Source organism: Muntiacus reevesi, chromosome 5, assembly GCF_963930625.1.
Source record: "Muntiacus reevesi chromosome 5, mMunRee1.1, whole genome shotgun sequence".
Classification (NCBI taxonomy): Eukaryota; Metazoa; Chordata; class Mammalia; order Artiodactyla; family Cervidae; genus Muntiacus; species Muntiacus reevesi.
In genome coordinates this window covers 42,046,772-42,072,908 of record NC_089253.1, presented here as the reverse complement: position 1 = coordinate 42,072,908, position 26,137 = coordinate 42,046,772, and the positions used below count along the sequence as shown (strand labels likewise).

At 58.3% G+C, this 26,137-nt stretch overlaps 1 protein-coding gene across 4 annotated transcripts in view; it reads right to left on the bottom strand.

Moving 5' to 3' along the window:
* Positions 1-1,068: 1,068 nt before the first annotated feature.
* PACS1 (phosphofurin acidic cluster sorting protein 1) overlaps positions 1,069-26,137 on the bottom strand; it is a 145,059-nt gene continuing 119,990 nt past the window's right edge. For all 4 annotated transcript variants that reach the window (XM_065937781.1, XM_065937783.1, XM_065937782.1 and 1 more), the window contains exons 5-24: positions 24,643-24,787; positions 24,333-24,424; positions 24,146-24,226; positions 21,390-21,449; positions 20,449-20,609; positions 20,021-20,114; positions 15,206-15,286; positions 13,529-13,644; positions 13,281-13,416; positions 12,175-12,279; positions 11,451-11,557; positions 10,637-10,791; positions 10,392-10,502; positions 9,220-9,322; positions 8,797-8,839; positions 6,479-6,521; positions 6,127-6,262; positions 3,821-4,047; positions 2,558-2,677; positions 1,069-2,467 (exon numbers count right to left, since the gene is read on the bottom strand). In XM_065937781.1, the coding sequence (XP_065793853.1) occupies positions 2,352-2,467; positions 2,558-2,677; positions 3,821-4,047; positions 6,127-6,262; positions 6,479-6,521; positions 8,797-8,839; positions 9,220-9,322; positions 10,392-10,502; positions 10,637-10,791; positions 11,451-11,557; positions 12,175-12,279; positions 13,281-13,416; positions 13,529-13,644; positions 15,206-15,286; positions 20,021-20,114; positions 20,449-20,609; positions 21,390-21,449; positions 24,146-24,226; positions 24,333-24,424; positions 24,643-24,787 (2,232 nt within the window). In that variant the 3' untranslated portion in view covers positions 1,069-2,351. The remainder of the gene's footprint in view (positions 2,468-2,557; positions 2,678-3,820; positions 4,048-6,126; positions 6,263-6,478; positions 6,522-8,796; positions 8,840-9,219; positions 9,323-10,391; positions 10,503-10,636; positions 10,792-11,450; positions 11,558-12,174; positions 12,280-13,280; positions 13,417-13,528; positions 13,645-15,205; positions 15,287-20,020; positions 20,115-20,448; positions 20,610-21,389; positions 21,450-24,145; positions 24,227-24,332; positions 24,425-24,642; positions 24,788-26,137) is intronic.

Here is a 26,137-nt window from a genome sequence, read left to right as displayed (position 1 = left end):
AGGCATATCTCTCACTGGCCGGCTTGTGTCCTTTATTGGAGAACTGCAGTGCAGACTGCGTTTCTGGGACACCTTCTGGTACCCGACTGGACTCTGCCCCTCAGGCGGCGGGCATTCGTTCCATCTTCCAGGCCCAGAAAGCCTGGGTGGCCATGCCACTGGGTCCCAGCGCCTCCATTAGGTGACTGGCATGGGGCTTGGGGAGCTGGGGACAGCCTGCCTCACCTGGCCGTTGTGTCCTGGGGTGCGGGGGAACACAAGCCCCCATTACTGGGCACTTATTTGCTGAAGGAGGCTTGGCATGCAGGCCTGTGTCCTGGGAGCGCGTGAAGAGCCAGGTGTCCCAGGAGCAGGAATCTGTCACCTCCAGGGTTAAGGGCAGGCAGGAAAGCGAACTGATGATGGACCTGAGCTCATCCACTCCCCCCAGACCTCAGGCTTCACCAACGTCCAGAAAATATGACCCAGCGCGGGAGAGAAGCCGAGTTCTCATCTCCAGTTGGAAGAGTGGATGACGTGTCACTGACTTGGGAGGTGGGATTTGGGGATGGCGGGTCCCCGAGAAAAATAGGGTTTCAGGGTGGGAATGGCGTGACTTCTATTCCTGACCTCGCTTTGCCTCATGTGGGGCAACACACCTTCACACCTGTTTCTATAATCAAGTAAATGGGAATAGGCTTCTTTCCAGCCAGTTCCCAGTTGATTTTTTTTTCTTTTGGCTATACCATGGGGCAGGTGGGATCTTAGTTCCCCAACCAGGGATGGAATCCGTGCTCCCTACATTGGAAGCACAAAATTTTAACCGCTGGAGTGTCAGGTATTCCCTCCTAATTGATTTTTAATATGTATTTGGCTGCACCAGGTCTTAGCTGTGGCCTGTGGAGCCTAGAGAGGATCGAACCCAGGCCCCCTGCACTGGAGTGCGGCACCTTAGCCAGTGGACCGCCAGGGAAGTCCCCCTCCCAATTGATTGGAGTGTAGTCAGTGGCCACACTGTGCGGCGGGACGAGCGAGGCTGGACGGATCCTGCGTCACAATGAGAGGCGCGGAGGCCCAAGGATTGCTCGTTGGTAAGAAATCACCAGTTTATTGAATGAAAAACCCAACATCCTCAGCCCCTCCCACCCTGCCCCTCTCTCCGGCCGAGTGAGCAGCACAGCCCTGGGGACACTCTGGACGGCAGGGCTGCGCCGGGGGAAGGGCTGGTGGAGTCTGGGGGAGGTATGGAGAATGAGAAAAACACTTTCCAAAGTGAAGTTCTGTGCAAAAACTTCTAGAAGGGGTGAGAGGGCCAGGGCTGAAGCTCCGGAGGCGGAGGCGTTGGCAGGCTGCGGCCGGAGCTCCGCCCCACGTGCCTCTGGTCTCCGGGAGGGTCAAGGCCGATGGTGGGGGCTGAGGAGGGGCTCAGGCGCCCGAGGCCACAGACGGGGAGGCCTGGGAGGACGGGGCCTGCCCAGGCCAGGGGCCCAGGTGAGGAGGGGAGGACATGGGGTGCAGGGAGCGGAAGGGACTGGGCCGCAGACGTGTTGGCAGGGTCTGCCTCCCACCTCCCCGGGGCCGGAGCCAGGGCCCGGTAGGAAAGTCCTCAACGGGGTGGGGTGGGGTGGGGGGGGTGGAGATCCAAGGACAGGGCCCAGCCCCCCGGCGAGTCACACAAAACCACTGAGAGACTGGCGGTGCAGAGAACCAAAGAACTGCTCAGGGACACGTGTGACACCTCCAGGGGACCTGGGCGTGGGGGAACCATGCAGGGTGAGACCACGAAGGCTCCTGCACCCCAGAAACCCACGCATCGCAGCAGCAATTCTGTCTTGGGGTGGGGGGGTGTCTGTGCCCTTGTCACCCCCTCAGCATGGGGAAGTGGCCTTGGTGCTGGGCATCCCCAGAGGGAGGCCGACTGTGTGGTGTCTGGCAGCTGAGCTTTAGAAGATGGGATCCTGGGGGTGGCAAGGGGAGGCTGGAATGCTGGCCGTGGGCCAGGACCCCAGGTTTCCTATTTCCAGGAACAGAACTGGTGCCACGTGGAGAAAGAGGCTGGAAGTCAGGTGAGGTGAGGGAAGGCCTGGAGGACTCGATTCCAGGGGTCGGGGCGGGCACCGAAAGGCACAGTCAACATGCCTTGGGCCAGGAGCGGAGGGGGGGGAAGAGGGGGGAGTCGGGGGGTTGCCCAGGACTGGGACTGAGCAGTGGCGGGAACGGCGGCCCCGGTGGGTGGCAGTGTCCGGCAAGACCGGGCCAGGGAGATGCAGGCCCCGGGGCCAGCAGAGGGGACACTGGGCCCGGGGCCTGCTGGCCTCCCCCTGCCTGCAGGCGGTGAGGCTGGTGGCAGCGCCAGGAGGGAGACGGCGCCCTCAGGTGGCCTTGCTGCCACTGAACAGTCCCACTGGAAAGTGCTTGACATGGGTGGGCCACTGGGCTGCCAGCTGGAAGAACTTGATGTCGCTCCACTCGACCCCGTCGATGGACACTGGGGGTGAGAGGGGAGGCGTGTGGATGGTCGGGGCTGCCGGGGAGGGCCGCAGCCTCCCTTCCACCCCCCCAACCCCCATGCCCGCACCTCTCAGCATGGTTTGCTGCTGCTTAGCAGAGCAGATGAGGCGGCTGATGCCCTCGATGACCTGGCTCTTAGAATCCACCTCCTTTTCTCTAGGCTTCTTGCTCAGGAAGATGGTGGGAACTGGAAAGCAAGCAGGAACCGCCTTGTCACCGCCCCTGGAAAGGCGGCTGCACTCTCCCCCACCCACTGCCCCCGTTCCGGCTGGAAGGGCGCGATTCGCAGAAAGCAGACTCCCCACTCCCCCCACCCCCTGCCTGTCTGTCTCCGGGGCTATGTCTCAGGATCTCCAAGCTCCTGCCCTTTTCCCTGGGCCTTGGTATCTTCACTGAGTAACAAGGACCTGGGGCCACGTGGGCCTGGGCCACATGGGCTCGGAGTCCCTTACGGCTCAAATGTTCTGAAAGCCTGTGGGTAGGGGGCCAGCTGCCCTGTCAGGCGCCTCTGTCCACCCACTCAAGTGCCTGCGTGGGGCTGTGTCTGTGTGGCTGGCAGGGAGGCTACATAGAAGCTCAGCCCTAGGCCGCCCTCGGCGGGTCTCTGGGTGCCACGGGGGGGGGGGGGTGTTCCAGCTGCGGGCCTGGCATGAGGCCTGCCTGCCCTCCCAGGGCACCTTTGGGGGCAGAGACATGAATGCAAAGGCCCAGCTGCTTTGGATGCGCCCAGAGGAGGAAGGCGAGGCCCAGCAGAGAAGGAAGCCCCTTCCTGACAGCTGGGAGGCGACAAGCAACCCAGAGTCACCCCGCCTGCTCCAGCAAATGCAGAGCCAGATGTGGGGGTTCACCACGGGAACCGATATCTGTGAGCGCTGCCCCCGCCCCCTGGGTATCGGGGCTCCTGCCTCACCTCCTCAGAGTGCAGGACCCCTCCCCCAGCTGGTGCTGAAGCCGTCTTCTCCAAACCACACCCTTTGTTCATGAAGGCCTGGGTGGCCTCCGGGGTTGGGGGTTGGGAGCCGTGGCACGGGGACAACCTTTGGGTCACACCATCCATCCCTGAGCATTCATGGCAGCAAGCTGCCTCGCCCCAAAGGTGCCGATGCTCAGCAGGCAGGGACCAGTGACTCCCTGGGGACCTCGGTTTCCTTCGTGACAGAAGGAACGGCTTTAGTCCTGTGTGGTGGGGCAGGACCCCATGATACATGTGCTTGCTGCCTCTGTGCTCATCTGGGGTCTCTCTCCCAGAAGCGGATCCTGTCCTGACCCCGAGAGAGGAGACGGGAAGGCCTGGAGGCCCTGACTGCCCCTGGCCTCTCGAGTCACTTACCTTTCTTGTTCTTCTCTTTGGTGACCACGGTCATGGCCATGGTGCCGGAGAGCTGGGCCTCCCCGCCGTGGGGCAGGCGGGAAACCTGCACTGAGCGGAAGACGCTCTTGAGGGTGTTCTTGGAGCTGGCGTCCCTCTTGTCGCCTTCCCTCCTCCGCTCCCCGGGATGGCCCAGCCAGTAGTCCACCTGGAGGCCAATGACATCCCCGTACGGGCTGCTGGGGCTCCTGGAGGGGGGCGGTAATGGGGGGTGAGGCTCAGCGCCCGCCAAGGGCGGACGGGGCGGGGAGGGCCTGGAGGAGACGCCAGCCCAGGGGCTCCGGGTTCCCTCCAGCCTCGCAGAACGGGCTGGGGGGTGGGAGTGCGGAGTCAGACTGACCTGAGAACACGGCCAGGAGAGGGCGAGGCCCCAAGTGCCCACAGGGGAGCCCAGGGAGAAGGGAAGCAGAGAGGAAGGAAGCTCTGTGAGGGAAGAAAATGTGTGCACGCACACCCACACCCAAGGACACATGTGCATAAGCATGTGTGCAGACGCGTGCACACGCACGACCCCCAGCAGGCAGAAACCCCCGCCGAGGGTGGGAGGGACTAAGTGGCGCAGAGGCGGGCATCAGGCGGCTGCAGAGCCGCGGGGGGAGCAGCCGACCTGTGGCCTTCTCTCTCGTTTATGGCGCTTGTAGCTCAGGGATAATTTTAGCTCTGACGGGAAAAAGAGCTGATATTTTCTTGAAAGGAGGCGTCAGACACAATAGGTACAGGCTACACAAATCGTCTGATGCTTCTTTCTGCCTGGATTCAGCGGTCCCATTAAAAAACAAGCTTAAACCGGATGGGAAAGGGGGCCGGGGTAAGGCTGGTCCCCAGCCCCCAGGGAGCCTGGACCGTGAGGTCACCATGTGACCTGCTGGTGGGATGCCCTCCTCTTCCTGCACTTTGGCAAGTCAGCGGCAGACCCCGATGGGGAGCAGAGAGTGGAGACAGGGCGAGCGAGGGGGAGGGCTGGGGGCCGGGCTCCGCCCCGAGACACGCAGGATTCTTTGGGGACCACGGCACTGTTGTCGGGGGTTCTGGAAAAGCCACTGGCCAGTGCCCAGCCCCTGCGCCTCACAAAGCACCCCCAGGAGGCCAGGAGGAGGTGAGGGGAGAGGAAAGGGAGCAGGGAGGAAGCGGCAGGAACACCTCTGCCTCTTCTCTGCTGCCCCTCCCCTGCCCCAGTCAGCTCCCCAGAGGCCTCCTTGACCACCTGATCTAAGCTTTGCACATTTCAGATCCTAAAGGAAGTCCCTCCCTGCTTCCTGGCCACCCCTCCCTGCTCGGTCACAGCAGTCTCTCCGTGGCTTTGGCCCTGCCGGAGCCCAGGAGCCCGGGGTCCGACCTGCCCAAGTCACTGGCCGCAGGGGGCCTTGGGTGACGGACACACTGGGTGCCCCGAAGGAGGCCGCGCCTCCTCGGGCCAGGCGCTGACTGTGAGGCTCTTATTTCCACCTCACAGCAAAACCCCGTGGCTGCTTCACCTTTACTTTCATGGGGTGTGAGTGGAGCTGAGTGGCTTGTCCAAGTGACCGAGATTCTGTGCTCAAACTAGTCAGGCTCCTGAACCTCTTTCTGGGCCTCGGAAAATCCAGTCCTCGCAAGAACCCCCTGCCCCGCGTTTCTGACCGCCCTGCGTTTCTAACTGGGGCTCCTCACCCTCCACCCCTCAGGAGTGTCTTCGTGAGACTTCTGTCAGGGCAGTTTAGCTGGAATTGGAACCCCCCGGACCCCCAAAGTTCCTCTTAGTACTCTTACTGCCTCTGCCCCCTCCTGCTTCTGCTCCACCCAAAGTCCCAGCTCCCGCTGCAGAGTCCCACCTTGGGGGTGTCCACGCCTACGGCAGCCGTTCCCACCTTCGACAGAGTCGCTCTTGCTTTGACAAGTGTCACTGAGTGGTTTGCTCTTTAACACAAACACACACGGTGGACGCAACTGTGTGGACATGATGCAAATCCAGGTGTCTGACACCCGGGCCCACATTCCCTCTCCCGGACCCGGCAGTCCTACCCTTGGTACGTGCAGCACCTGGCAGGCGAGAAGGGCCTCGGTGCCCCGGGTCTCATTTGCCCTTATACCCGGGGGGCAGACAGGACAGACGGGAGCTCATGGGAGCAAGCTGTGTGATGACCGGCTTGGCCAGTGACCTGACTCCCCCCGCTGACCTTCTAGGCCCGGGGTCACCGTCCTACACACTGGGGTCGCTGGGGAATCAGTCAGGTGCTGCCCCGATGAAGGCGCGTGGGGGGACAGACGGGAACAGGCCACAGCCTTACCCCATGACGGCCAGGGCGCTGCTCATGGACGGGGAGGAGGGTGGGGTGGCCGTGGCATCTCGGCTCAGGCCTGAGCTGGAGGGTGGTGACGTGGAAGGCACAGTCAGGCTGACCACGGGTGCGTCGTCACCATCACCTGCGGGGGGACAGACATGGTCGGCCAGAGGAAACCGCCCTGACCGGTCTTGGCTGCAGCCTGCTCCGCCACCGCCCTGGGGCTCAAACCCTGCGGCTCAAGCCCTGCCTTGGCCTGGGACCCCCTCGTCTTCACCCTTCGGCCTGCCTGACTAGGCAACAGGCGGGCGGGATGCACCATCCTCACCCAGTAGAGGCCAAGGGGCCTCAGGCTCACCTGTCGTGGAAGGAGAGTCTTCGACCAGACCCACCTTCACCACCTGTGAGGGAGAAGAGACCCTGTGTTAGGTCCGCCCACCCAAGCCGGACACCTTCGGGTCAGCTGGACCCAGCGGCCAAAACCGCACGCTGTTTGATCGCAGGCTTTGAAACTCTCTGCTGATTCTGAGCAGCTGGGATCGTCAGCAGAGGTGAGCAAAACCAGCTGCAAACAGCGAGTCGGGGGCGCGGGAGACCCGCAGCTCTTCTCTGGGAACGTGGGCAAGGCCTTATACAAAAACGATACACCCTTTTGTATCCTGATCTCATTTCTTCTAAGATCACTTGGGCAGGAGACCGTCTTCTCAGGTCAGAGAGAGGGGAGGACAGGGAGAAAACCTCGGCAGATAGGAGTGGGGTATGGGTGGGGGTGGGGAACACGCTGGAACAGGAATCGGGAGGAACACCAACGAGGGGGGGGCATCCCAGGGACCCCTGACTCCAAGCCCAGCCCTGGGAAGTGATACTGATGTCAGTTCCCCAGAGAATTTTAAGATTCCTCTGAGAGAATTCTGGGAAGGGCAGAGGGGGCCCTCCAGTGGCCAGCAAAGGCTACAGCCAGACAGACCTGAACGTCAGGCAGGGGCCTGAGGTCAGCAGGGGGGTCACGGAAACCGGGCCCCGGGGACAGCAGGGAGCGGGGGTCACACACACATGGTGGCTCCCTTGAAGCCGATAAAAGCACTGTGCTGCCACCCGTGGCATCTGTCCCTGACTCTACGCATCCTGATTTTAATGCCTGGAAAGTGGCACGCTGGTGCTCAGAACTTCCTCTCTCCTTGCTCCTCTGGTTGCTGCACGAGGCTGCCAGCTCCTCCGTTCGCTTGTTTCCATTTTAAATTTTTTCTCTCTGTTTTGCTGCGAGGCCAGAGTGGCAATGACCCCACTGCTCCACACAGACGTGGGTCACTGCCAGCCCGGGCTGCTCATCACGGCCCGGGTCCTCCGATGTGGCCGTAGGACCAGCCCCAGTGGCTGGCGGGGACTGACTGGACCAGGCAGATGGGAACCTTGACAAGGACCACCCCCCAGGCTCAGGCATTTCCCAGGATCGCTCGAGGCTCACAGGATGACCCAGGATCACAGGATCTGGGATGAGCGGAGAGCAGGCATGGGGGCCGCCGGCCCCTCACCTGCACGTGCCTCGTCCTCCCTAGAGGCTGGGAGGGACCCTCGGCGAGGCTGCAGGAAAAGATACCAGCTGATGTGGAAGAGAAACTCGGCCGTCTCAGAAAGGGAAATCTGAGTTCTCTGCCAGCTTCTGGGTTGTGCTTTGGCCCCAGGGGTGGAGGGGCGTCAGCTGTCCCCTCTAGGCTCCCTCTCTCCGTCAGTCTCGGCCTTGAGGCCCCGCAACTGCCAAATGCAACCTGGGCAGGGACCACTTGACTCCAAGGACACCCAAGAGGTCTTTCCTTTGTCTTCAGAATCCACTTGTGCAAAGATTCTTCCCTGACCAAACAGGAGGGGAGAGAGCCCCTTCCTCTCGTGTCCCCGTCTCTGAAGACAGCTACTCATATCTCAGACTCCCCTCCTTGGAACAGCTCTGCTTTCTTTTCCCTGGAGCCGGAGAACCAGTGCCCTGGATATCACCCCTGGGGACCCCAGAACCACAGTAATAACATGCGGTATCTGTGGTGACGTGGGGCCAGCCCCCAAAGGGGAAAGGACTCTGAAAGGAGCAGCTCGGGGCCTGTCCCAGCCCACGGCTTCCTCTCCCCAGCATTGCTGACCCTCGGGGCTCTCTGCTGGGGGTCTGTCCTGGGCCCTGCAGGGTGGTTAGCATGTCCCTGGCCCCACCCACAGATACCGGTGCCACCTCCACTCCCAGCTTTGCCCACCCCCACTCCCAGCTCTGACAGCCAAATGTGTCCCCAGATCAGACACTGCCAGATGTCTCCTGGGAACGAAATCGCCCCTGGATAAGACCCGCTGTCTAGATGAGTCCCTTGTGTATGAAGTGAAGCAGTCAATGTCAGACTGTGTGTGGTGGACTATAGACCGCCAGCCTCCTCTGTCCATGGGATGCTCTAGGCAGGATTACTGGAGTGGGCTGCCATTCCCTTCTCTGGGGGATCTTCCCGACCCAGGGATTGAAGTTGAGTCTCCTGTATTGCATGCAGATTCTTTACCGTCTGAGCCATCAGGAAAGTCCCTTATGTGTGTGTGTGTGTGTGTGTGTGTGTGTGTGTGTGTGTGCGCGTGCACGTGCGCACGCGTGGAGGCCAGGGAGGCTAGGTGGGTGGGTGGGGTACCGAGGAGAGGGGGGTTGGTACTCACGCCAATGAAGGGGATGAACTTCTGATACGAGTCTTCATCTGGGCTGTGAGGAGAGACGGGAGAGTTTTACAGCGGGCGGGAGAGACCGCGTGGAGAGCTGGGGACGGAAGCTTTCCACGCTTTACTGAGGCTTTAAGGGAGCCCAGACACCACTTGCCATCTTCCGCTGCCCTCAGGTTGGCACGGGGAGCCTCCAAAAGGAGGCGAAAGCCCCAATCGTGCACACTCTACCCTCTGCCCCCACGTCTGTACCGAGGGGGCGCCCACAGTGGGTGCGGGCAGGCCCGGGCAGGGAAGAAAAGGCACTGCTCTCTTGGGTTCCCACGAGGGAAATGCGGTGGGGAGGAGGGTGTGGAAAAGGAAAGAACCGAAGGCTTCTCTAGCCCACCCGACTTGTCTGCAAGAGCCCCCGGGTGCACTCACAACTTGTGCCTACAGGTGAGCATGGCCTCCGCCACAGGCAGCTGGTGCGTCACGGCCGCCCCGCTGACATACTGCATCACCCGCCCCACCACGTCCAGTTGCTCTGCGGAGGAGCCGAGAGACACGGGCTGACTTACTTCAGCAGGCGACCCCGAGAACCCTCTTTGAGAGTCCCCCTGCCGAGTCCCACCAGAAGACCCCAGGAGCTGAGGCAGAGAAAGGGCTCTAAAGACCCACTGGTTTGAACCTAAGAAATTTTTTAAACATTGTTCATTTATTTATTTGGGTGTGTTGGGCCTTAGCTGCGGCGTGCAGGTTTAGTTGACCTGTGGCACAGGGGACCTCAGTTCCCCGACCAGGGATCGAACCCACGTCCCCTGAATTGAAAGGCAGATTCTTAACCCCTGCACCATCAGGGAAATCCCAGGAATTTTTTTTAAAAGATACCTTTTTGGATGTGAACTATTTATTTAAAGTCTTTACTGAATTTGTTACCATACTGCTTCTGTTTCATGTTTTAGCTTTTTGGCCTCGAGGCATGGGGGATCTTAGCTCCCCAACGAGGGATTAAACGCACATCCCCTGCACTGGAGGGTGAAGTCTTAACCATGGGACCACCAGGGAAATCCCCTGAATCTAAGGAATTGTGCAGTCAGGAGCTGTCCTCCATCTGATCTGTGCGCCCTTCCCCCCAGCCTGCTCCTTCCCAGGCTCCTGCTTCCATCTCTGCTCTGATCAGCCCTGGAACCACCTGCCGCCCCCACCACCTCCTGCCCTCGTCACTTCCTGCCTGGCCTGTGGGAGCACTGACCACCTCCCGGCCTCACTGGGCCCAAGCTCACTCCCGTCCCTGCCGCCTCTGCTCTGTATTTCAGAAAAAGACACGGTTGGTGGCATGTTATTCATTTATCAGTAGACGCTTGGCAGCTGCTCTCCGCTTCCATATTTGATCTCCACAACCAGATACTTCCTGACACCACCCCCTCGGCCTCCTTATTTCTAAATGTGCAGAGACCAAACACATCCAGCGTGGAAGGGCTGTGCTTACGGGGCCTCCTTTTAATAAAATGCTGGAAAAATGAACAGGCCACAGGGAGAAGCAGCACGCCCCCCGCCCCCGCGTGCAGCTGAGCCCAGCTCCCCGCGTCTCGCCCCCCACGAGGGGCTGGTACCTGACACCGGGGGCTCCGAGCGGCTGAACAGATCTCTCCAGCCAGGATCAAGGAAGGTGCTGCTATACCTGCTGTCGACGGAGCCCAGGTATTTGGCCACTGGGTGAGAACCTGGTAGACAGAGACCAGAGAAAGCGAGCTGGTGAGGGGGGTGAATGAAGCCCGGCCTTTGGTCTCCCCGACTGGCCCTTCCCGGGACCCAACGCCACCCCCCGCTTCAGGGGCGGACTCTGCCACGTCCTCACCGAGGGGAATGATGAGAAAGCGCATGTAGCCCAGCCAATCGGAGGTCTTGCTGGCCAGCGACTTGACGAAGAAGCGGAGGATGGAGCTCAGGTAGCTCTGGCCGCCCACCGCCGCCACCTTCACTGGCTTCGGCATGGAGGAGTTACAGTTGCAGCTGGGAGCAAGGTGGGGGGGGGGATAGGGCCACGTCAGGGGGCCACGATCTGCTCAGAGGAAGCCTCCCCCCCAGCTCTGACTTCACTCGACCTCGACAGCCCCCAGAGGAAAAACAAACTAGTGAACAAAATCACACAGAGAGAGGCAACACACCATAGTGCTTCTGCAAAAAGAGAAATTCAGAGTCAGAGAGGACAGGGGACTGTCTAGAAGGCAGGCAGGACCGCTTGAGGCTAACGAGAAGACGAGTCGGCAGCGCCCTGGGGTCAGAGGCGGGCATGAGCCCAAGACGTCCCAGGCTCTTTCCACGGCAGGTCCTGAGAGGGAGGGCCCCGACTCTGGGTAGGCAGCGGGGTGGGAGGAGAAAGTCTTGCAGAGCCCCGGGCTCTCTCTGCCTGGCCTTCTTCGTCACGGGTTTAGGAAGAGGGTGAGGCAGGTCAAGGTGTGGCAGAGGACCAGGCGGGAGGTGACATTTTCACCCCGACCCTCTGGGGCCAGCAGGGACAACAGAGCACCAGGGCCAGACACTGCCCGACCAGGTGCCAACTGTGAGCTCTGGGTCTGATGGGCCAGGGGGTCCTGTCAGAGCTTGGAAATGAGGGTGGGAGGATGAGGTGGGAGGGGACCCCAAAGGGCAGGGGAGGAGCCGGGCCTTACTAGCGCTGGATGCGGGTGAGCAGGGCGGACAGCACAGCCTGGACCTCCACCGTGGAGCACGTGCACACGACGGGCTTCCGCTGGTCCTGCAGCAGCTCCGCCACGTACTGCGGGGGGCGAGGAGGGGGGAGGCACACAGGTGAGGCTGTGCGGCCGGGCCACCGCCTCCCGCAGGTCACGAGGGCGCCAAGGCCCAGGCCGGGCAGAGGGCCCCACCCTCGGTCGTTCAGACCACAGCTGGCTAAGGTCAGGCTCTGACTGCCAGTCAGGAGGAGTTGGGGCCAGACCCCAGGGAGACGGGATCGGGAGGAAACGTGGGAAGGCCCAGGACATGTTAGATTCTACACGGCCTCCGCGGCCCCCACGCTGGGTAGGTGGCCGGACTGGGCGGGGCTGGACTGCTGTTGCTCTGCCCCTTCTGGAAACCAGGGCAGCGCTGGCGCCTCACAGCACACAGGCTGGGAAGGCAGGTGAGATGGGCCATACTGCTGCTTTTTTAGAGATAAGGAAACTGAGGTACAGAAAACTGGTGACTTAAGGCCCCTCAGGCTGGAAAATGATGGGACTGGGACCAGAGCTGTGGGCTTAGGTCAGGCTAGAAGGGGCCGGAAAAGAAGGGGGTCATTTCGGATTTCCCCGCGCCCTGCCTTTGAGATCCACACCAGGGGAGTCTCTTGTTCCCCAGCATCCCTCCTTCCCGGCCCCGTGACCCTGGGTGCTGTACCTGGCCCTGCCAGTCAGCGGTGTTGACGAGGATGACGTTTTCTGGGAGGGCCGCATCTGACACCAGGATCTGGTTCAGCTGGTCATAGACCACCTTTCGAGGAATCTGCAGGGATAGATGCAGACAGATGCCTGTTGGTCCCCAGGGAGCTTGGGGGGGCGGTGGCTGGGGGGACTTGTGGTCCAGGGTATGGAGAAGAGCTACCAGGAACCTGTGCAGGAGACCTGGTGTCCCACTGGATAGAGCACAGCAGGGGGATGAGAACACGCGAAGCCAGACCTCAGGGCCCAGGCTGGTGCCCCAGGAACGTGGCGGCTGTCCTGCTGAGGCAGGAAGGGCCCCAAAGGGGAATGGCAGGGGCAGCAGGAGCGGGGGGAGGGAGGAGTGGAGAGCAGGTGCTCACAGGATGGAAAGGAGGGCAGTGGGGAGAGATAATGAGAGTGCGCCGTGTGGGGAGCCCTCCGACTCGGGGAACAAAGGTATTTCAGGAACAGTGATTAACAAGAAGGACAATACCTCGCCCCAGGCACCGGGCTATTCTAGTCCTGGGCTCATTTTCAGCTGCGAGAGCCAGCGTTAGCTCTGGAAGCCACACGGACACAAACCCCCTTCCCAGAGGTATTTATCAGGAGAAGGAGCCGGCCCACCACTAACCCCAGGAGCGCAGGGGCTGGGCGAGGCCGTCACGGAGAACCCTTCCCGGGGGGCTGGCCTTCGGAGAGCATATAAGCCGAGGGCCAGTTCCCTCTGTGTGCCTACCCCAGCCACTCTGAGGGCTGGCGCTCAAAAGTTTAATGTTGCCGTGTTGGCTCCAAATCACTGTAACTAGCCCGCAGCAATGCTAAGGGCATCAGAGTGCAGGGCAGACCCCCTGGGAGAGCTGGTGGCCGCTGTCCCCTCCAAGGTCTGATGGGGGAAGAACACGCCAGTGTCCCCTGTTCCATCCTGCAATTCCTCAGCAGGAGCAGAGAGCAAGCATGCTGGACTTCTCCCTTTAGGCCTCTCTTTACTCGGAACAATCAAATACACCCCCTTCCTCTCCGCCCCACCTCCCAAGGAGATGACGGAGCAGAGCCGGGGATCTGGGGCGCCCGGCGGGCGGGTACCTGAGTGCTGTGGCCCAGGTCTGGGGATCGCTCGCTGTCGGAGCTGTTGGTCCTCTCGCTCAGCGGCTTGGAGAGCTGCCGCTCCTTCAGGGGGGTGCTCCTCTTCTGCCGGGGGGTGTGCACCCCTTCCACTTTGCTGCCACGGGCATGGAAGGCGGCGGTTAAGTGGCCCCCCTTTCCGAGGCCACTCTGGCCGTGCCCCCCTCCTTCCACCCGATGCCTCAGGAGCTTCTTCCCGCCCTGAGTACCTGGGGGAGGCGGAGCCCTGCAGGTCCGTTTTGCTGGACTTCATGGGAGTTTTGACTTTCTCGGGCACAACCAGACTCGTGCTCACGTCTCCAAACATGTCCTGGTCAGTGATTTCCTGCCACAGAGCAAAGGAGGCCGCGAAGGTGACCCCCCTCCTGTCTGGGCCAGCAGCCCCCCGCTCTTTTCCAGGAAGCACACGGTTCTCAAACTCCCGCCGCCTCCCCTGACGCCTGATCAATGCAGCTGAGGGCGCCCGCCGAGCCGGCACTGTCGCCTGCTACCCGACCTGACCCCTACGCTTAGGAACCATCAGCACGCAAATCTCGACGGATGATCTGGCTTCTCGAGGCGGGAAGGAGAGCCTTTTACTCAGAAGTGACGTGATGCGAATTTCATTTTTGAAATCCCTGCTGTGCAATACGGACCAAAGGGGGAAACAGTGGAGGCTGGGCTGCCTGGGTTTCAGGTGAACCACAGTGTCCTTGAACCCAGCCTAAGGCTCTGCTGGACGACAGACCTGTGATACAGTATTCTTTACTACAGGAGACGTGAGCCTGAAGGAATTCCTCCTTTCAGCTGGCAGCTCCCACCGGGAGGCTGAAGTACAGCCCACCCCAGAGGCTTTCCGGTCAGGTTCTCTGCTCTCTCCTCCCAGCTGGGTCTGGCCTCCAGTCCCACACGGGCTGAGCGCGGGCCGGCCCCAGACTCCCTTGCCTAGGTGACCCGCCCGCCCTTCCCTCCCGGGCGCCCGGGGCCTCTGCGCTGTGAGCTCCGGCCGGCTTTCCTCCCGGACGGGGCGCCGTGCATTCTCGTTGTGGCACGGTCAGTGCTCAGCACTGTGTGTGTGTGTGTGTGTGTGTGTGTGTGTGACTTCAGTCTGTGTGTGACTACACTGGGCGCCCCAGGCGATCCATCCCGTGCACCCCTGAGCAGCCCCAACATCTCTCAGTGGGAGGAGACGACCAGTAAGTAACCACTTGGAGAGCTGAGGCTGTGGACTGTCTGGTCGTTGTAAAAATAACACTGGAGAAAGGGACGGTTTTTCAGGGAAAGATACTGCTCATCATCCCCCAGGAGTAAATGAGGAGGTGGAGGGGCTTTCCTGGTGGCTCAGTAGTAGAGAATCGCCTGTCAATGCAGGAGACACAGGTTTGATCCCTGATTCGAGAACGTTGTACACGCCGAGGAGCGACTAAGCCTGTGCTCCACAACTACTGAAGCCCTAGAGAAGCCGCCGCAAGGAGAAGCCTGTGCACCGCAACTAGAGAGTAGCCCTGGCTTGCTGTAACTAGAGAAAAGTCCATGCAGCAGTGAAGACCCAGCCCAGCCAAAAGTGAACAAATAAATACATAAAAATTTAAAAAAAAAAAAAAAAAAGGTACATGAGAGTGACAGATAGTGAGAAAGTTATCAAGTCAGCATTTGCTCAGACCTAATGAAGGAGTGGAATGGGGACGTTTCTGGTTTGCGAGTTTGGGCACCAACCTGATACTCGACAAGTAAAGATTTCGGGAGAAAGAGAATGCAGGGCCTTCGTAAGAGAATGCAGGGCCTTCGTAAGTCCACAGATTTAGGCAAAAGTTTCAAGATGGTCCTGAGGGTCTTTTTGCCTCTATTTCTAAAGGTACCCAAAGCTATTTTAGACAGCTGAAAACAGGAGACGGAACCACACATACCAGAGTGTCTGTTTCAGTCAAGCTGTCATCTTGATTTTTAATCCGAGCAGATTTGACTTTTTCTAGCGCAGCCAATTCCATCTGCAAAAATTATAATAATTAGTCATCACCAATCCAAATAACCACCACTCTAACTTGCTCCCTAAGTCCCTTGGAAGCTTAAAATACTTTCACTTAATCTGAAGACCTCATGACATCTTTCATAACGTCTTTGGGACTTTCATCTTAACAAGGAGCATATTTTTTGTGTGAAAAACCAAACTTCAGAAGATCAGTTATTCTGTGATCATTAAATCAGTAACACGGTGAGACGATGAACCCAGAAATTCTGATTCTCAAAAGATGCTCTCAGGGAAGAGAGGCTCAGCCTTCAGACGGCTTGGCTGTGGGATCCGCCAATCTTGACTCTGGGATGTGGTGAACACCCCTGCCCAGGAGGGGCATACAGGGCCACTTCAGCTGTCAGCGTTGCTGAGAAGAAAGGGGACTCTCAGCGTTCAGGTCTTTGATTTTGAGACTAAAGACATCCATGGGGGCCAAATGCGTTTGGCTTGGTGGAAACATCTAGAAAACCCTCAAACAGGATATTCTAAGCCATTTAGGTGTGAAATAATTCTCCCTTTGTCCTCAACTCTTATTAACAGATCTCATAAATATTAAAAATGTACTTTGCAAATACAGATACAGAACTGGATTTTTCACACTTGCGAATGCTGCTTCTGGCTGTGCAGACACCAGTGTCGGAATCCTGAGCAGCTGTGGGGTGGGAGTCTCAGCTGTGGGGAAGGCACTGACCTCAGTGGGTCTCTGATTCTTCTGGGGAACCAGGGAATCAGAAAGGATTGAAGATGTCCCATACTTCCTCCCAGTGACCTTTCTCTGAGTAATGGGGACATTTTTCTAAGGAGTTAATAGACCTATGAATTGTGTATCCTACATGAAAATGGGTCTCTTGTTCTTCTGGGGAACCAGGGAATCAGAAAGGATCAAAGATAGCCCACTTCCTTCCAATGACCCAAAGTCCTTTCTCTGAGTAAACGACAGAGTACAGAGAAAAAGCCTAAAAAGTTCATAGGGGTCACTTGGCAAACTAATGAACAATGATCACACAAGTCAGCCCATGTCACACGCTAAGCCAGGCTTTCTTCACCTGGGACCGCTGGCATCTGCGGAGGGCCCTTCTCTACTCTGGGGCGTCCTGCACAGGATCTGAGCTGCAGCCCTGCCTCCACCCACGAATCACCCTGCTGTGAGAATTAAAAAAAAAAAAAAATGTCTCCAGTCCTTGCCCAATGTTCCCTGGGAGGCAAAACCACCCTTGGTTGAGGACCACTCTTCTGAGTTGTCTGTCAAACTAACCCAAGGCATTTTAACCAGACCCCGCGGCCCCGGAGTGTGAGACAGTTTGGTTCAGAGCCATGCATGGTAGGTTGCCACCTGTCTGCACAGCTAGTTCATTTACACATTGCCTATTGGGATAACCGATGTTAACAGTCTACAGTCAGAGAAAAATCTCGGTTGGACTTGAGACTGGAGATGACTTCACTCAGTGTGGGATCTCAGCACGACAAATGACTTAAACATGTTTTAGAGAGGATGCCTGAGGGTGGTAACACCACCCGGCTCGAAGGTTCTCGGGCAGCAGCCCTGTGGTCAAGCCTTCTGACGACAGAGCGGTGTCAGAGCGCTCTAACCCAGCCTAGAGTTGGGGGCACCCGCCGGCTATGCACTGACTCTTCTGGATGTTCTGGTCGATCCTGCCAGGAGTAAGCGCCTGACTTTCCAAGTTCCTCTTCCCGCTCCTATAAATAGTTTAGGCTTCTCTCGCCCCAGCAGCGCAGCCGCTGTGCTGTCTGACTGTGTGGCACCGAGACAGCTGCAGCAGCCTGAGGCGTGGTGCCTGCTGGCTGTGGCACAGGTGCCCGCACTCCTGCATGTGTGGGGGGCCAGGGTGAGGTGGTACTTCAGGCTCCTGCTTTGACCAACTACTGGTCTCCACACCATTCATCACAGTGCATGGAATTTGCAACTTTTAGCGGCAGGCAGTCCTGGTGGAACGTCTCCATCTCTTGGCTGCCCCAGCTGAAGCGCTGTCAGGGCCTATTGTTACCAGCTTCAAGGACCAAATCATGTGCTCAAGTCTTGGGAAAACTCACAACTGTAATAATCTGTATTGGCAGAAATCCCTTCTGGTTTTAGTGATGAACTGAATTCTCTGAAATTTGGGGAACAAAAGGGAAGGTTAAGAAAAAAGAATCAAATAACAAGGCTACGAAATCAGGGAGAGAGGACGAAAGCGGGGCGGCATGTGCTTGCCTGCCTACGGTGCACCAGCCCCGTATGTTTCCCCTCGTACGTCTCAAAGTTCGCTGTGTGAAGAGCACAGCCTCGCTCTGTAGTTCCCAAAGTGCCTTTCAGACGAAAGGATTCCAAAGTTCCACACCCACATCAAGACATATGGGGCTCTTCAAAATAGAAATATCACAGAGAACCAGCAAAGTCTGAAATTTGGCCAAAAGAATCAGAATTTGAAGGACTCACTAAAAAGACAACTGGAGTCTATCAATTTCAGGAGTCCGGAACTGGAATGGCTCTCGGGGCCCAGAGTAACAGCGGCAAAGCCGCTCCCCCTGCTGTGAACCAATCCGACCACCAATCAAGCGCCATGCTGGAGGTCTTAGCTTCCTTCTCCCACTGGATCTTCGCTCTGCCTTGCAAGGCAAGTCCTTTTTACATGCAACTTGTGGCTGAGGACACGAAGCCTTGGTAACTGCACAGAACAGTCAGTGGAGTGATGGAGTCAAAATTAAGACTCAGAAGACTGACTCCCGAGTTTGTGCTCTCTGCCCAACTCTGCCCCACAGCAATGTTCTGCCTGAAGAGGGGTCCTTAGGCCATCACACTGCCAAGACTGAGGCTCCACTGACTTCTGATTCTAACTGGGCTCCTGTGCTGACACCTTTTGTTCAATCGCTCAGTCATGTCTGGCTCTTTACGACCCCTTGGACTGCAGCTTGCCAAGCCTCCCTGTCCTTCACCATTTCCCGGAGTTTGCTCAAAGCCACGTCCACTGAGTCGGTGATGCCATCCAACCATCTCATCCTGTTGTCCCCTTTTCCTCCTGCCTTCAATCTTTCCTAGCAGCTTCACTTTACAAATATGGCACCTGAGGCCCAGAACATCAATCGATTTTTCTCTTTAAATTTTGTAAGTAATGCAACTGAGACTAAAAGCAGAGTCTACAAATTCCATCAACTCAGAGACAGCTTCATTAAGATAGTTTCTCTTACTGGTTGACTGACAATGATCCCTAACATTTCTTGGGTGTTTGCATATGTTAGGCACCAGGCTTAGCTCTCTGGGGTGCTATCTCAGTTCATAATTTGCTTGCATTGTGTCACAGGAGGGCCCTTGTTCTGCATTCCTAGAATGCCTGGAGTCAGTCTGCCCCTGGCCAGGCCCCCAGGTTTCTCTCTGGAAGAGTCCACCCCTTTTATTTACACTTGCACCCCTTTTATTTACAGCCCCTTTTATTTACACTTGCAGTGGCCTCTGGGCCTGTAGTCAGCGATCCAGCCACGTGGACAGTGAGGACTCAGCAGGGCCACTCAGTAGCCCCTCCAGAAAGAGCAGCTACAAGGACATCCTGAATAGAAGCAGTAGCTGTGTGAGGCCTCCTCCGCCCCAGATCACAGGAACCTGGGCTGGAAAGACAGAGAGCGCCGACTCTGCAAGTGTCAGGCCTGAGGTTTCCCCGCGGAGGATTCTAGGCCAGGGTCCACCCCACGTTTGCTGGCTAAGGCCACGTGGTGCCGCTGTTCTAGGGCCCGACCGCACGTGCTGCGACTTCAGCGGGAGGATGGATAAGGCGGACGACAGCGCCACCTGGTGGCAGCAGGCAGTCAGGTCGTCTCTGAGCCGACGGTTCGCAGACGCCCGGGAATGGACGGGAGTGGGGGCGAATGGAGGGCCTCACCCGCTTCAGGATGTTTCCTCACAGGCTCATAACTATTTGCTGAGTGAGTTTTGTATTTTCTTTGTTAAAGCAGCACGAGCAGGAGGACTGAAAGGATTCAGTTTCTTTGATCTACAGAGAAGACTGAGCTTTCAGCTGCGAACCAAAGACCCCACTAAAATCGGCCGGTCTCCCCACCGTGGGCTGTAAACGAGGGCAAGGAGAGCTTCCAAGGGCCTGAGGCGGGCACAGCATCAAGACAGGCTCCTGTTCTGCTCCACGACTGGGGACGCCTTCCCAGGGAGGGACAGGGCATGGTCTGGGGTGAGGCTGGGCTCTGGCTCCCTCTGGATCACCAGGCCAAATGGAAACCTGCCCACTGAATTCTCCATTCTGGGAGGGCGCTGCCCCCTTCCTCAGCAAAGCCCATGTAATTTCTCCTGAACAGACCCTGGGGGCTTCCTGCCTCATCCCTTCCCCACCTGGAAGCAGAGTTGCTACCCCTGGCCGGATGCCACGCTCCCAGCTACTGCGTGATGGGTGCTGAGGGGAGGTGTCGAGGCACCGCGTGCTCTGGAGGGAAGGCTCCAGGTCACGGCGGGAAGAGACCAAAAAGGATACCCGCCCGGCCACAGCGGTGCCCTCAGAGCACTAAGCGCCGGGCAGGACTGAGATGACAACCGAGGCTGAAACACGATGAGACCACTCACGGGTCTCAAGTGAACCGGAAGCAGAGGACCCAGTGTTACCCCAGCTCCCCCAGCCCCGCTCTGCACGCCCCCCTCCCTTCGTCGTGCAGAAGACCCCATGTTAAGCCCACTCTCCGGCCCCGCGCCCCCGCCGCCCTCGGCCATGCTCACAGGGCTGGTGGTGTCTTTGCCGAGGCTGCCCTTGCTGTTGAGGCTGCCGATCTCCGTCTGGGAGCTGGACTGTGACATCCCCTCAAAGAAGGGCCTGTGGGCGGCAAAGAAGCACAGCCAGGGTCAGTCGGGGCCGCCAGGCCAGAATAGCAGCTTGAGGTCAGCCGGGGAGAGCTGGTGTTCTAGAAAGACTGAAAACCCGGGCTTCAAGGATGTCGGGAGAAAGAGACACTGCAGAGGCTGACGGGGAGGGCCGGACTGAAGGACTTGAGAGAGTCCTACCGGGGCTTCTGTCAGTTAGATGACAACCTTTATCCAGAGGGCTGGAGGTTCATCAGGGGTGAGGAGCCAAGATTCCCGGTCATGGGGGTGGGGAAAAGGGTCTAGGAGACGGTGTGGCCTCAGGAGACAGGGGCTGCGGGCCTCACTTGAGCTTGGGCTTTGGCGTGCTGAGGATGCTCTCCGTCTCCTCCATCTCGGGCCCACTGTCGCTGGGGTTGTACATCTCCAGGCTGTCGTACAGCTCGTCCAAGTCTTCTTCTACTTCTCGAATCTGCTCCCGGGACACATGTTCCAGCCCAAAGCCCACCTGCGGGGGAAGACAAAACCTTTGAGCTGGGGGTTACCCCTGTTCACAGCATGGAGACGGGCAACTTCTTCCCACTGGCCACCCTGCCCAGTCCCCTCGGGGGACCTGCCATAGCTTCACCCTCCTCCCTTCTGTGATCTGATCCTGAGAGCAGGACATGGTGAGGCCAGGGTCCCCGCTCCGTGCCTCCCTGGCGCTCCCCACCAGGACCCAGCGTCAGGAACAGGAGCGGGAGCGAGACCATGCTTTTCCCGAGGAATAGGCTGGAGAAAACTCGGAAGCCGGGGACCCTGGCAGGCTCATGCTGCCCTCCCCTCGAGTCCACAGGGGACAAGTCTCCAGTCTCGGTCCACTAAGGAGAGAGCCTGTGAGGGCCGGCTCCGGCCTGCGAGAGCCCGGGGGTGGGGTGGGGCGATACTGCTTCCCTAGTGGCCAGTTCCTGACGCCACGGCGGAGGCGCCCACCTCGGGTTGCTCCTCATGATGTTCCCCTCGGGGCAGGAGGGAACACTGAACAACAGCCGGACACCCCACACCAGAGGCCTGGAATTAACCGACGGCAGGGAGGACCAGACGCCCCGCGCTCAAGACGGCCGAACCTCGGGCGCTGCCTGTCAATCTCTCCTCTTTCCAAGTAGCGTGAGGCTCTCCTCTATCTACTGCCTCACGTGGGGGGCCTGGAATCTCGACTCCCAGCGGCAGCACCGACTGCGCCCCGGGAAAACCAGGGCGACACTCCAGAATTCCCCTCACCGTCCGGCTCGGGAGTAAGGGCTCGTACCTCGTCTGAAACTTTGAACCGCTTCAGGAGGGCCACAAACTTCTGCTTGATGTTAGGTTGCTGGAGGGACAAAGACACAGAGGTTCTCAGCCAGCAGCCCCGCGTGGACGGCGGTCACTCGTCGGAAGGCTGACCGAGGGCCCGCTTTTGTGAAGAGCTGGGGGAGGACAGTGGTGGGGACAGTCCCTACCCCGGGACCCCACCCCAGTAACTCCCCACCGTCACCTCCTGCTCATCCCTTTCTCTAGTCTTTCAGAAACACGGTGCTGACGGGTGAGCGCCACCAGTATGCACACAGGCTCCTCAAACTCGACGTTTTTCCGTGCATCCCCTCTCTTGGTCCCCCAGTCACCAAGTCTGAAGCTGGAGTCTCTCCCCGCACCTCACCTCCCAGCCCAGGGCCGCTGAGTCCTACCCGCTGGTCCACCTGGAGCAACACTGCCTCCGTCCAGCCTCCCTGGGGCCACCGACCGCCCTCCGCCAGCCCCCTCCACCCCACCTCCAGTCTCCTTCGCTCCAGAGTCCACGCGACTGCTCCACAGGCAGATCCCACCAGTCACTCCGCAGGTGATGGCCTTCGAGGGCCCCGGAGCCTCTCGGCATCACTGTGTGTCCACGGAGGGCTGGCGCTGCCTGTCCCCGGCCTCGCCCGCCGTTAACCCCTCACACCCTGCTTAGGTGGGAACTCACTGCTTAAGACTGCAGAGCTCTGTGTGGTGATCCCTGCTGGGCCTTTCACACGGCAGCTTCTGCCTCGACTAAACCTCGGCCCCAAATCCATGTGGTGCAGGTCTGCCGACTCTCAGAAAACCCGGCATCCCGGCATCTCGCCCGTGAAGGTGTCCAGCTCAGTCGTTCACTCCCCCCACCCCCCACTGCCGTCGCGGCCCTGACAGTACGCGGCTGCAGCCTGCCCTGCACCGTCACGGCCACTCGTGTGAAGTGTCTGTGTCAGCGGACACTGAGCTCCCTGACGCCACAGACCAGGCCTTCCTCGTCTCTCCGTGTCCAGCCCCGGCTACGGTGACGAGTCTGTGGCCACCAGCACCTCCTGACTGGATGGCAGACTCACCAGCTGGGGACGGAGGACTAGCTTCTGAGGGAGGCTGAGCTGGGCCTTCGGGGAACGGCGGGGCTGCCCTCGGCGGCAGGGCGCCCCGAGCAGAGGGAGACTGGGAGTCCCAGGGACCGTTCAGTCAGCGCGCCTGAGACAAGTGCTCTCGGTGGAGAGGGGACGAGTGCGTACAGGAGACAGGAATAAGAACAGCTACTCTGAAACTCTGACTGCAAAGCCCTGCACTTAACAACAGCAACAAAACACCCTCGGGGGTGGCTACCAAAGGAGTGCGGAGCACTGGTCCTGTAGCCGGCGAGGCTGGATGGACAGGGAGAGGCGGGTATAAAGCCCCAGGGGGCACCCAAGGGAAGAAAATGGGACCCCTGTGGCTATAGTGCAGGAAAAAAAAATTAGCAGGAGTCACAAAAGAGAGCCACCCTGCCTCACCCACCCATCATCAGAGCACAAGCGGGGCTAGAGGCTGGGACGGGCCTCACTTGGCCTAGGAGCCTAATCAAGGGTGAGAAGCCTGAGGACAATGAAATGATTCAAACACGCTCTAGACATCACTTAGTGGGGGAATCAAGGCCTTGGTCTTAGGGATTTACATGGAAGCCCAGGGACACCCCAGGATGCCTGGAGAAAGGACATCATGTTTCACGGTGGACCAGGCTCACCCAGGCTCAGACACACATGCTGGGAAGGTCTGGCCTCTGCTTATTTCACTCCTGAAGGTGATGGGAATCTCCGCTCTCAGGGTCCCCAGCCTGGGTCTGCCCAGAGAGGATCAGGATGCCTCAGGGGACTGATGAAACTGGGAATTTCTCTTCCAGAAAGCTCCTGACACTTGTGACTCTCCTACACTTTGGCACCGGAACCCCAAAATAGGTCAGAGTTAACCTAGAAATTCAGGTATTAGGCATCAGGAGGTGCAAGAGATGCAGGCTCGATCCCTGGGCTGGGAAGATCCCCTGGAGAAGGGCATGGCAACCCACTCCAGTATTGCTGCCTGGAGAATCCCATGGACAGAGGAGCCTGGTGGGCTACATACAGTCCGTGGAGTCACAGCGTCGGACACGACTGAGTGACTGAGCATGCTGGCATCTCAGTCCAGGACTCTAATTTCAACAAAAGCAGTGGCTCCTTAGGAAATCTTATGTAGGAGACAGATTCCATGGGCATTTGGTCTCTAATGTCATGGATCCATTAAGGCAGGCATTATATCAAGCCCACAGTTCCAGGCACTAGCCTATTATTTTTGGGTAAGTTCAACAAATGATTTGAAGTGCAGACTCTCCTAGAGAGGACTGGACTTCTCTCTGCAGTGGACAGTAAGAGATCCACAGTAATCACCTGGAAAGGGGAGGCAGGGTATCTGAGGAAGGGGGTACCTGCTCCCTGAGGAAGCATCTGTTCCAAAGCCTACAAGGTTTCTCAACTTTCTTCTATCCTAAGAGAGCCCGAAGAATGTGACTTGCTGCCATCAGGAATGCCGGTTCTCTCCACAGTGATTCTTAATCAGCTGGTGGTGGAGGAGGTGAACATGGTACCAAGGGGTGTATCAGAGCCTCGAGGGGACGGCCCTATGTGGATGTTATTGATAAAAAAGCTCCCAGGAAGTCTGAAAACACTACTCCCATCCTACCCACCCCCGACTGGAAATCTCGGCGGAAACCTTCCCTGGACCTTGGTGGCTCACCCTTGTGATGGCGGACGTGGAGGTGAGTTTCCTCCGGGTCTTCTTTACTTTCCGCAGATCCTCGTCCTCGTAGAACAGGTCCTAAGCGGGCAGGGGATGGAATGAGGTTGGGGAGCCCCAACCGCACGAGGTTCTGGAGGGTCTGGAGGTTCCCGGCCTCTGTGTGTGAGGGGCTGTGGGAAGTTACCTGGCCGTGCAGCGGGTCATCACTGCCTTCCTGTTCCGATGAGAAGCTCTCCTCCTCTTCCTCAGAGTAATTGTCAACATCAGGAGAACGGTCTGGAAATAGACACCTTAGTAAGAGAACCTCGCGAGGGGCAGATCTGGCCTGGTGGGGGGCTCTGGCCGGCTGGAGTCCCGCTATCCTCAGGCGGAGACCAGGCTGGGGAAGAGAGGGCCCTGCCCCCCTTTATCTTCAGGGACCCCTAAGCTCCTCTTTCCCAGGATGGAGACCGGGCGTGGGGGTGGGCAGGGCTTCCCGACACCACGCATCTCACCAGACAGCTTGGATTTGATCCCCTCGTGGTCAATGGGCTGGCTGGACAGGGAGTAGATCTTTATTTCTGCCACAGGCACGGAGACGTCCTTCACGTTGCTGTGCAGGCCGAGCACCAGGGCGCCTTCGTTCGGGTGCTGCATCACCTGCGAGCACGGGTGGCCACGACGCGCCTCACACAGAGCCCGCAGGGCGGCCCGTTTTCACAGACCCCAGCGGACACGCGAGCCACCGGGAGCGGCGTTCTGCCAACACCTTTTCTTCCTCACGCTCCCCCACCTACTCTTCTTCTACTGCCTTCAGTCTCACTGTTACCTTTTTTTTGGCTGTGCAATTCAGCTTGTGGGATCTTAGTTCCCCAACCAGGGACTGAACCCCTCGGCAACTGAACTGGCCCTCAGCAGTGAAAGCGCAGAGTCCTAACCACTGGACTGCCAGGGATTCCCTCGTTTCACACTATTTATTTTTACAATACTTCTTTATCTGTTTGGCTGTGCTGGGTCTTAGATGTGGCACGTGGGATCTCTCATCAGGGAGCCTGGGCTCAGGAGTTGCGGTACGAGGGCTTTGCTGCCACGTGTGGCATCTTAAGTTTCCTGATCAGGGATCAAACCCGTGTCTCCTGCATTGAAAGGCAGATTCTTAACCACTGGACCGCCAGGGAAGTCTCCGTAGTCTCATTTAAAAACTGTCTCCAGAAGTGCCAGTCACGGTTCTGGTCACGTGCGCAGAGATAAAAGCCGAGGCCTGAGATAGAAAGTGACTGCTCCTCTCTCGGACCGCAGTTTAGGTAAGTATTTCACAGAGAAACCAGCTCTCAGGCTCAGGGGTGGGGGTGGCGCCTGCAGACCGCGGCCACCTGTCTGAGGGAAAGGACCCGAGGGCTCGACACGGCGCCCACAGCCTTCGCTCTGATGCAAAACACGAAGATGGCAGAAAGATGCGCTGGGGCTACCTCACCTTTTGTAAAAGGTGGCCGCAAAATTTTTTCCTATTTGAAGTATTAAAATACAAAAATACGTTTTAAAATTGATTTGTGGTCCCTTTCTTCTTCCCCTTCATCCGGGTTGAGAAGATTTATTGAGCATACAGGAGAGCCTCACAAACAAGCAAACAGACTGAGGAACGTGGAGAGGACAAAGGCTGCAGGAACCCAGAGGGGCTGACTAGAGCTGACTGGAATGTGAGCCCACATCAAAGGATTAATAACTGATTCAGGCAAGAATCATTAACAGAAGCTAAAACTACTGGGTGAAGATACGAGGAAAAAAGAGACTGTTACAGGGTCCTCAAACATCTGCCTATAAAATGTTTTTTACATCGCTAAGAACAAAATATGTATTAATTAACTTTATATTGGAAGTCCTGGCATACATCATCTTCAGTTAGCCGAGCGATAAGACAGCCTCACCAGTAACGGAGCAAGTTGACTGGGAGTGCTGCCTGCATTACAGTTGTGGTAACTCTGCCAAAAACTCGGAAGCTGAATGTGATCT